At 54.9% G+C, this 10,488-nt stretch overlaps 1 protein-coding gene across 2 annotated transcripts in view; it reads right to left on the bottom strand.

Annotated features, from left to right (window-relative positions):
* Positions 1 to 1,646: 1,646 nt before the first annotated feature.
* Positions 1,647 to 10,488, bottom strand: part of LOC104501455 (plasma membrane calcium-transporting ATPase 4-like) — a 26,236-nt gene continuing 17,394 nt past the window's right edge. For both annotated transcript variants that reach the window (XM_010145265.1, XM_010145267.1), the window contains exons 17-20: positions 10,114 to 10,415; positions 9,660 to 9,767; positions 9,106 to 9,288; positions 1,647 to 1,952 (exon numbers count right to left, since the gene is read on the bottom strand). In XM_010145265.1, the coding sequence (XP_010143567.1) occupies positions 1,647 to 1,952; positions 9,106 to 9,288; positions 9,660 to 9,767; positions 10,114 to 10,415 (899 nt within the window). The remainder of the gene's footprint in view (positions 1,953 to 9,105; positions 9,289 to 9,659; positions 9,768 to 10,113; positions 10,416 to 10,488) is intronic.

The following is a 10,488-nucleotide window of genomic DNA, read 5'->3' as shown; positions in this document are numbered from 1 at the left end:
GGACATTGTACAGCCAGTTACAACCAGGTTCTCTCTGCTTCCAGCCAAGGCAAACAGGACGAAGGAGAGGAGGCAGCAGAGCTTCCTCCAGCCCTGCCCGCCTGGGGTGCACCAGCAAGAGCCCATGGGGAAGAAATGAAGCCCAAGCAAAGCAACCTCCTGCCTCCTGCTTAGTCCTGTGGCTTCACAAGAGGGTCAGGTCAGAGCCAGCTTGCCCAGGGGCCTCTGCTCCAAAAAACCAGGACTCTCACCAAATGGTTATGAGAGACCACGGTGAGGCAAGATGCAGGGTGAGGAGATGACCTTCAACAAAGCAGCAAGTGAGGCAAAGCCTTTTCTGGAAGACCTGCAGCCAACCAACCAACCTGCTACCTCTGCGAGGAATTGCCCTCACTGGCAAATCGGCTACAGAAGTGCTATGGAAATGAAGGGTCCTCCTATCAGCCTTGGAGCCTCCTCCCTGCCATCAGCTGAAGAAACAACCTGACTTATCCCTTCTGTGATCAAGGAGTTGACCCACTGGCCCATCTTGTTCTCCGTTCAGCCTGCTAATGCATCAGCATAGCTGTTGGGCACAGCCGGAGCATCCTCTGGGCTTCCTCAGCACAGAGCTTGTACTCCAAGCCCAAAGGATTATTTAACCCAACAGTACAGACAAGCCAGAGTGGGCAGAAGTCCCTCTGTTCCTGCCGGCAGGAGCCGTTAAACCTTTGCAAGGCTCTCTCCCAAAGTTTCACAGCTATTCAAGAGCAGAAGAGATACAACTCCAGACTCCCCAGGAAGGAGCCCTGTTTCTCACAGCTGTGGGGTTTTCCTTCACTACCCTTCCCCTGCCAGCTCACCTCGACCTCGCTCTGGAGAAAAACCAGAATCTTTTACCTCCAGTGAGGTTACAGCCAAGTCACCTTCGGTCCTTGTCTGCCAATGACTGCTTTGGAAACAGAGAGAGGTGTGTGTGCGCGCACACAGAGGAGGGACTGGAAAGGCTAGGTACCATTTTTCAAGGTGGAAGACTGGTGTACATCCCTGTATCTATCAACCTGTGAGTAAACACCTTCCCCCTGGCTGGGTTTGGGGTTTTTTTTGTGGTATATTTTTAAATTTTTGCACTAGAGTGCTGACTCCCCCACTTCCCACTGTGAAGTTACCGGGGGCAAATCCCACAAGCAGAGAACAAACCCCAACAAGTAGAAGAAAACCCTAAAAACCACAAATGGAAAAAAAAAAGTCACAAATGCACCCCAGCCCTCGGGCTGAGTGCGTGCATGTAAGACTACAACAATTTGAGCTTTCCTTGAACATGCATTTTTCAAAGTGAAACCCCCCAACAGACGCATGGAGCCCAACTCCGAGAGGAAACATCTTGGCTGCTTCACTTGGGCGAGTACCACTGAAAATGAGGGATGGAGATGCACAGTTTTGGCTTAGCCTCTCTCCCAACATCCAGCGTCATGGTACTCTGCTTCCCACTGCTAAATAATGGTAAAAAACCCCCAAAACCCAAAAAACCTCCAAAACAAAACACCAAAATGATATACGTATGAGCAGTTTGACACGAAGTGACCGCAGTGTGTGATCAGTTACTGGTGCCAACATCACACAGGGCGAGGGTGGAAGAAGAGGGGGGAGGTTTCGAAGTTCTAAGGTCAAACCGATGTCTCCAAGCTGTGTAAGGGGCTTTCGGGCTCCGGGACGGTGACCTCAGCTTGATCGCTGTCCACTGCATTGTTATTTCTGTTGAGGGATGTAGATCCACCCAGGCTACCCCCACCTCGTTTTTTGAGTCCGTCAGTCTCGGGGTCATCTTCAGCGCCGTCAAGGAATGGTGTTCGAGGCTCATCTTCCTCCAGGATGAACTCTGGGTGAGTCATGAAGTTATGGATGGAGCTTCTGGATTCGGGTTTCTCGAGGCCTTCGTACAAGGAGCTACGGAACGCATTCACCACTTTGATCTGCCGGGAGGCCAGGAGCATGGGGGATAAACAAAAGAGGGGTTAGTAGTGGCTTCAAGAGGCCAGAGCTCCCAGGAGAAAGTAAAAATAAAGAATAAAGACACAATAAAACAAAAAGCACAACCACAACACCACCAACAGTCACCACCCCTGAACAGACAGCTGGGTCAAATGGGAGGTCTGTGTGAACTAGGAGGGCCAACACGGATCAGACTCAGGCACTAGGTGTGTGATAGGAAATCAACCAATTACGGGGCGACTTCAGAAGCTGCAAGAAAAGACACAAAAACCCTCAAAAAACAGATCACTTCGAATGAATGGAAGCCAAACCGCATTAGTTGTCATTACGTGTGCGCACGCGCTATCTGTGCGTATCAACGAGGACAAGAGAGTGGAACTACAACTCGGAAAGAGGTGGGTTAGACAAACAGTGGGTTCACTCCAAGGCCAAAACTCGACTGTGGGAGTGATGTGTGCATTTGTTCTGTTTCATTTTTAGACCTATAGAATGGAAGGGGCTTTAAAACAGTGTCACCAACTTTTTGAGCCCGTGTGAAGCAGTAGGTCCAAGTGGATGCCATGACCAGTAAAACCAGACCCAGCTAAACATGCAGGAAGGAAGTCAGGTCCACACAGCTGCCACCTGCATCCCCGGCTGGAGCTCTGGATCCTTCCCCACACCGACACGCTGAAGACAACTCAGCGGTTTGCAAAGGCCGCCCGAAAAACCAATCTCAAACTTAGCTAGAAAGCCTGGCCACGCTCAGCTCCCGTGAAGCCCCCAGGCTGTCAGCACCGCCAAAAACCAGGCTCAGCACGTTGCAAGCAGATCCAGAGCCCGGCTTGGACAACCAGGGTATGGCTCTGCTGCCTCCACCACACCGGGAGGGCGAGGTCTGGAAACGAGCCCAGATGGTGGCTAGCAGCAGGTTCTCTGCTCCCTTCAGCTCCTCTGGAAATCCAGCTCTTGAACCCTCCCAGCTCTTGCTCTCCCTTGCAGCCAAGTCACCGTGGATCGGTCAGGTGGGTGACAAGTGTCAGACCCAGCGAATGCGGGGGGCTGCAGCAGACCCCTCCACTCCAGCGCAGATGCCGGCACGTGTGAGGCAACCACCACGTGCGCCTTGGGTGCGGCAGCTCCCGGGGATGACTCAGGGCTATAATCGCTCGGAAGACGTCAGAAGGCATAAACTGCGGGAGAGCGATGCACTAAGTGGGCTTTTGAAGCAGAGCCAACAAACCGAGCAGCTGAAGGTCTCCCAGGTCTTAGAGGACCAGGTGAAATCACACACGCAAAGCCAAGAGCTACCACCACGTGGTGCCCTCCAGAACACCCCTGGGGTTGCTCTGCTGTGTCTTGCACCAATGCTCTCCCCGCTGACTCTTTCAGACCAGAGCCAGCAAGGTGCCTCTCTCCAGAGGTCCCACCATCCAGCATCATCCCACTCGTAGCACTGGGAACTGGCCTCTGTCCTCTCTTTACGGAGGAGGAAGCTACCAACAAAGGCTGTCAGCAAGGACCAAGCATCTTGCTCAAGCTCTTCAGGTTCCCCCTTGCACGCTGATGAGGCAAACAAAGATGCGTGTGAGTGCTCTGCCACTTCCTTGCCAAGGGGCTGCCAACAGAGGCATGAACAGAGGCGACATGCCTCTTCCTGGTGCGAGGAGCCAGGTTAAACCGTCCACCTCAGGCTGGTCCAGGCAGGCTAGGAGGGAAGTCACCAACCAGCACAGCCAGCGAGAGCCTCCTGGAGATCTTTGGTATCAGCACAAAGAGCACTCACAAAAACAGAACACAGAAGTTACTCCAAGAAGAGCATCTGGAACCCTGGAGATTTTACCTGCGAGGTGTCCCAGGGTGCCCCTCTTGGGAGGGATGCCCCTCTGATCCCATTCTCCATCTGGGGCATGTGGGGCAGCAACGTGGCATCCCCAGGCACGGGCTTGGCTCAACCCAGCTGGAAACAAACAAGCCAGCTCTTGCACGCACACACGGACTGGCACGCACATGCGAGCTGGATGACAGACACTCAGGAGGAGCTGAGCATGGGCCACATACCCCCTTCCTCATGGTGCTGGAGCACCAGCTGGCCTGCAAAAATGGAAGGTTCATGTAGCTGGGAACAGAACTTCAGAGCTGTTTGCTGCCCTAAGGGCCACAGCAAGATCCTAGATGGAGTCGGTGTTCAGCGTGAATGCACAGGCCACCAAGCAGGTCACCTTCTACCAAGAGCGATCATCTGTCACACCATCAACATCTTGAGAACTGCAAGCGCTGACCCCTAAAACACAGCATGCAAACCCAACTAAACCAAGAATAACCAACGCAAACAAGCTGAAGAGAACCGAGGTGTCTGCCAAAGCAACTAGGTGGTCAGAGCAGGACAAGCTCAGAGGTAGGAGTAGCTTCACAGGAGCCCTCCCTGTCCCACCACCTCAAGCTCTGGTGAGTCCAGACTTGCCACTGCCTTCAGCTCCACCAATAAGCTTATGCTGCAGCTTTCCTCAGATCTTACTTCAATTTAACCACCTCTGGCAGCAACTGCTGTGAAATTAATTCAGCTGTTCCCTTGTCAAAGGAACTTAAACACATTTCCTTGCTGTTAGAATGAGCCAGGCAGCACAAACCAAGGTGAAATGGTCCCCAGCCGAGCTGAAAGGCCACCTCCTTCCCTGCCCATGGCCAGGCTCACGCCTCCTCTCCACCCAGAACCTTCACAACCTGCATAACCTCCAAGCTTGGAACTTACTCTCACTTCTCACCATCACTGCAGCACCACAGCGTGCTGGGCAAACCCCACTGCCCACGTGGAGATGGATATTACACGTTCTGCAGAGAACCAGCATCAGCTGATCCCTGGCTTGCTTTGTCCAGCTCCCTCAAAAGAGGTCAACACCCCTGAGGGAGAGCAGCTCTGCATCTCCTGAGGGTCATTCCCGAGAGCTCCCTCTCCTCCATCACCCCAGCGGGGCCACAGCAGGCAAGGCTGTGAGGTCCAGCCCGGAGAACTCATCCCATGGAGTGTGGTGGAAGACAGAGGGACACCACTCATCTGTATGGAGGGAAGTGGAGCTTTGAAAGAGAGGGAAGGGAAGCAGCAGAGGGAAACAGAGAAAAGTCAAGGCAGAAAACAGAGGGAAGACTCAGAGACCTGGGTTAGCTTCTGGTAAAGCTGTTCACTGCCTGGAAGGGCACAAGCTATCCGAGTTATCTAGTCCCTTGCTGCAAATCAGGGAGAACATTAATCCACAGACTGCAAAAACACCTCTCCATTTTGGTCTCAGCCACCCAAGCCCACTATGCTGAGACCCTGCTAAGCAAGTCTTCTTCCAATTAGAGAGTGTTGGCGGTGCCCGGATGCAGCTGGAACGGGAGGAACAGCAACTGCGCTGCTTCAGAACCACTAGGGTTAAACGAAATAAAATTCAAGCATCAGTGTCAGCTAAAGAGAGAGAAATCAGAATTATCAGAAATTCTCTCTTCTCTCCCACGGTGCATAAACCATGGAAACTGAAAGCTATTCACAAAGTCACCAAGGGTGTTTCTTTAATAAAAGAGGAGAACACAGAAAATGACTGTGCAATAAAAAAGTCAATTATCCAGGAAAGATACACTACGTCCTGACAGCCTGGCACAGCGCTGTGGAGAGCTCTCACGCTCACGTGCTCACAATGAACACAGAGAGGAAGGCTTTTCTTTGGTCTGGAAACCAAAGCTACATCCGCAACCCAGCTTTGCCACTGATAGTCAGCAGGGCTGTGTGCTCCGTCTCCGTTTGCATGCAGAGGGTCGCGTGTCTCCGCATACCCCGAGAGCCAGAACAATCCGGGCACCAACACACCGCTGCAATGGGGCAGCGATGCTCTGGCTGCTGTGGGGGACTGGCGGAGCCCTGTGCTGTCCCCACAGAGCTCTGGGGAAGCAGAGGGCAGCGCAGGCTCGCTCCGCCCACATGCAAGTCTGCAGGCGGGACAGGGGAGGCTGCTTGCTTACAAGCCAGCTCCAAAACAGGAGGTTGAGCTGCAGGCAAGCGGCTCCAAGCAGCTCTGATGCATCACCACTGGCCAGCTGAGCCACGGTAACCAGTTGCTCTCCTGCACCGTCCGGCCTCCCAACCAAGGCAGGAGCAAACCCTTCTCACGCGTGTGCAAGGGGCGGAGAGCACAAGGGCAGCCCATCACCGCGGCTCAGCCAATCCCAGTAGCACACTGGGAAGGTCTGAGCAGCCACTCTGCCTCCAAACAGATTTACAGCTTCAGTAAAGCGATGCCTCTGCCCGTCCCTGGGGCATCCTGGGGCCAGGCAGAGACACATCAGAGAGAAACAGCAGCTTTAGGGTGCAGCATGCCCTTCTCTCAGCAATGGTTTTAGTTGCTCATGAACACATGGTTCTTTGGAACAAGAACTGCCAATTTTTGCACCCCTCAGGAAGGTGGACTCATACGTCAGTCCTGCAAAGGAGAAGAGGTAAAAATGAAAGAAGCAACAAGGAATGGGGTGGGGGAAGGACCAGAAAGTATTGTAAACTTGTTAAAGATGCAACAGCATAAAAACTAAATTTTTTTTTTTTTTAAAAACACTCTCCCGCCCCATCCTTCATTTTGGAAATCAGTGTGCGAGTCAAGGTTTAGAGGGAGAGAGAACAGGCTGGGTTAGGTTGGTGCAGGTGCTCTCTGTGGTTATTAGAAGTCATGCATTGAATAGACTATCACTCACTGCCCGCAGGAGGAGATGCAGCAGCAGCAGCAACAGCAGAAGTGGTGGGAGTGGAATTGACGGAGGAAAGAGCTACATGGGTTGGGCTAGAAACATTTTTTACATCGTGGTGCTGGCTCACGATGGAAGGCTGTCTCCTGAGGGCTCCCTGCAAAGAGGAGGCGCCGGTCTGGAATGTGTAAACTACGTCCATCTGCAAAGAACCAGAGAGTGAGATAGCATTGCCCCGGCCAGAGACAGGGAGAGGGGTCAGGGATGGAGGGGAGCAGGGAGGTAGGGCAGACACACACAGACAGGAAGGAAGAAGGAGAGGTGGGGAGGAGGGGAGGGGAGAGCCCCCCACCCCACACTCCCGTAAACCCACGCTGGGTTCGGCTGGTGTTTCTGGGAGCAGAGGAGAGGTCAGCTTCCAGCCTCTGCCCAGCAATCACAGGCACAAGACAGGCAGGGTTTATCCCACCACCAAGAAAGAGACTGCAGTGGGTGGGAGCGATAGAGGAAACACCTTGGGTTATCCCAACAATCCACAGGAGGAGCAGAGACAGAGAGAAGGTGGGCAGAGGTGCGAGCTGGCAGCTGGTGGTCCAGAAAACTACACTGGGAAAGGGGTTCTGGTCCCTCAGCCCCATGAGATGGACAGCTGGGGTGTCACATCCAGGGACACACGATGTGCCTGCAGCTCCCACAGCAGCCAGCCACGCTGGAAGACGCTTCAACCTCTCCCAGGCTCGTGGCTCTGCACAGGACTCGGCAGCTGGTAAGGGTGGGCAAGGATGCAGTGAGAAAGCGCCCTCGGTGGTGGGCCACAGGCGCTCTGAGGATGTGCATTGAGGCCGGAGGAACTGAGAGGCATCCAGGTGCCACCATGGCTTCCCAGACACTTTGCACCTCATCCAGGCCCACATGCAGCTCCAGCTCACCCTGGAGGTATTTCATATGCTGCTTCGCTCCTTCCCCAGTTTGACCTCCCTCCACAGAGGGACCTTCTTTTTGCCAGTGCACCAGGCTGGCCTGCGAGGAAGAGCCCTGTGCTCTCGCTGGAGACACGCTGAGCTGGGACAGAAGCCCCAAGACTCCTGGCTTGGGTCTGCCAGCTGCTCTGCTCAATGTAGAGGGCACCACAGGAGAGGAGCTGCTGAAGAGGCTCCAGGATGTGCCAGCATCCAGGAGCGTTTTTTGTCTTGCAAGAGCTTGTTTCAGCCCAGGTTGACCACGGCTGCAGGGAGATACCTCAGAGGCTGCGGGCTCAGCCCCAGCAGCTGAGTATGACAGTGGCCTCTGGCCACCAGTACTACAGCTCTTCATACTGAACCAGGCCTCCAACACATCTGGACCACTCCCAGAACAGCCCAGTGCTCCCATCTTTCACGTGAATGCACCAGACCGAGCTGGCAGCGCAGCTGCCCGCAGTGCCAGTGACCAGCTCTGCCCTGGGCCCCCAGAAGAGACCAGCCACTCCTCACCACGGGCAGGGAATCACGGCTGAACCTTGCCTTGAAACCAGCAGGGCAACACCTTGCAGAGGAGGAGCGCAGCAAACACAGCACAACACGGCTGCTGGGCTCACTCCAGACCCTGCGCCTGGGCCATTTTGGTTTCCTCCATTTGTCAGAGGGTCAGAGGAGGAGGAATGGAGGGTAACGAAGCAGCCCTGCATGTCAGGGGCTGCTGGGGACCTGCAGCTTTCCTCCCTGGGGCAGCTCTGCCCAGTCCTGAGGAGGGATGAGGGGCAGTGACCTTGCTGCAGAGAGCTGTCCCCTGCTCTGCCCAGCCAGCAGGCTGGGGGGAAAAACCACCCTTGCAGCAAAAGCCGAGTCAGGGAGAAACAGCTGATGTAAAAATCATATTAACAGGTAGATTCTCGTCTCCTTCTGTGCTGCAGGGCCAAGAGCTCCAGGCGAGGAGCCCGGAGAGCTGGCAGGGAGAGGTGGCAAGAGCCCTTGGCCAAAGGGCTGTTGGGACAGATTGCAGCAGAGGAGCAAGACAGAAGGCAGAGCCCTCCTGGGTGGGTTCCCCACTGGAAGCAGCAGCCCAGTAGCGACTAAGAGCACCTTCTATGCTGCATATCTCGGTAAGAGCCTAGGCAGCTCTGTGGCCCCCTGCAGCTGCCAAGCCCCCTCCTCTGCTGTCAAGGTGCCCATCAGCAGCTTGTCCAACCTCCTGCAGGGCAGCCTGCCCTTAAGCTGCAGGACACTGTGCTCTGCATCAGAGCAGCCCAGTGCCTCCCCCCAGCCAGAGCTGTCCCCAAAGACAGGCTGTCCTGGTTCCCCAACCAGGGCAGACCCAGAAAGGCACAAGAGGTGGGGGAGGTCTAGCCCAGGAGGTGATGGCATCCTCCGAGCAGCAGCCATCACCTCTTTCCAGACAGAGTCCCTGAAGAGAAAGAGAAAGAAAGAGAAGAGGAAGAGCCCCCCAGCACCCACTGCCCCACAGTACCTGCGTCTGTATCCTGTTGAGACCCCTGAACCACAGGATCTGCCCACGTCGCAGCTCCATTTCAGCGTGGTCGATCTCATCCACATCTTCAGGCAGCTCCTCCTCTGGGATCTCCTCCTTGGTGATGCCGTGCCCAGCTTCCTTCAGGAACTTAAGGTGGCTGGTTGGGACAGTGCAGATCAGCTGGGGAGAGGCAGGGAGAGAGCAACTCCTTAGGCCTGCTGGTCCTGGCCGGATGGAGCCCGCCAACAGCCCTGACCAAGGGAGAGTAGTGAGCTGCCACGACTCAGCACTGGGAGGATGCAGCAGAGATCCAGACTGCTGAATGTGCCCCACTGCAAGCAGGGTGGAAACAAGGAGCAGATGAGCAACCTCCTCTCCTCACTGCTCGCACTGTCTGGCACTGGGATGGAGCATCACTCCTTTCCAAAACTGCCTTGGATAAATACTGGGGAGAAGGAGGGCAGTGAGGCAGCAGGAAGGGAAAAGCAGGCCGGGCTGCAAGCTCACAGTGGCAAGGAGGCATGTGGTATGTTTCCCAGACTGGCTCTTACCTGGCCCCAGAGAAGCTCTCCCACTCCGATAAAAATACACCAGAACCACTGGCTCAGGGTGAGCCCAGAACAGCTGAAGGGCTTCCCACCGAACTCCACAATGATGATCTAAAGCACAGAGAGGACAAGTCACACACCAGGGAGCTGCAAGGACTCACAGGGATGAAAAGGTCACCTACAGCTACACATCCTTCCCCCATTCCCTGGGATGCTGTGAGGAACAGAAACTGCTTGGGACTTTACAGGACACCAGAGCTGTGCTGGATGTCCAGCCCTGGCACCTCCCAACACACTCCACACCTCAATATTCAGGTTTTGCATCACCCGGAAGCTGCTGGAGAAGAGTAAGGAGACAGAGCTGTGACCAGAGACTGCAGCAGACAGAGGTCCTGCCTGTGGCACAGTCCCCTCCCAGCCCCATCACCTTATTCCTACGCTGGTCCCACAGCCTCACCTGAGCCGCGAACGTCCCAAGCACCACCGTGCAGAAGATGGGGTTGCGGTAGATGGACTCAAAGACATTCCTCTCGCCATGGATCTTGCGGGCATTGATCTCGTTGAACAACTGCATCATGACGAAGGTGTTGAAGACGATGGTGTAGTGCTCGGTGGGCGGGGAGTGGAGCGGGGCGTTCCGGCCACTGTCGATGTCAAAAAACTTCTCCCCTAAGCAGACAAGGGGTTTTGTGGAGGGGATGGGGAAAGGCAGGGAAGAGAAAATGAGATCCTGCTCCTTACTTCTCTGCACTGGAGGACATAGGATTAGGATGCCACGCTCGTGCTAAATATCTCTCGACTCAGCTGGAGTCCCCCACGCTAACCCTGCTGA

Source organism: Buceros rhinoceros, unplaced genomic scaffold, assembly GCF_000710305.1.
Source record: "Buceros rhinoceros silvestris isolate BGI_N320 unplaced genomic scaffold, ASM71030v1 scaffold2341, whole genome shotgun sequence".
NCBI classification, from domain to species: Eukaryota; Metazoa; Chordata; class Aves; order Bucerotiformes; family Bucerotidae; genus Buceros; species Buceros rhinoceros.
The sequence above is the reverse complement of the archived record's forward strand: the minus strand, read 5'-3'. Positions and strand labels throughout refer to the sequence as shown.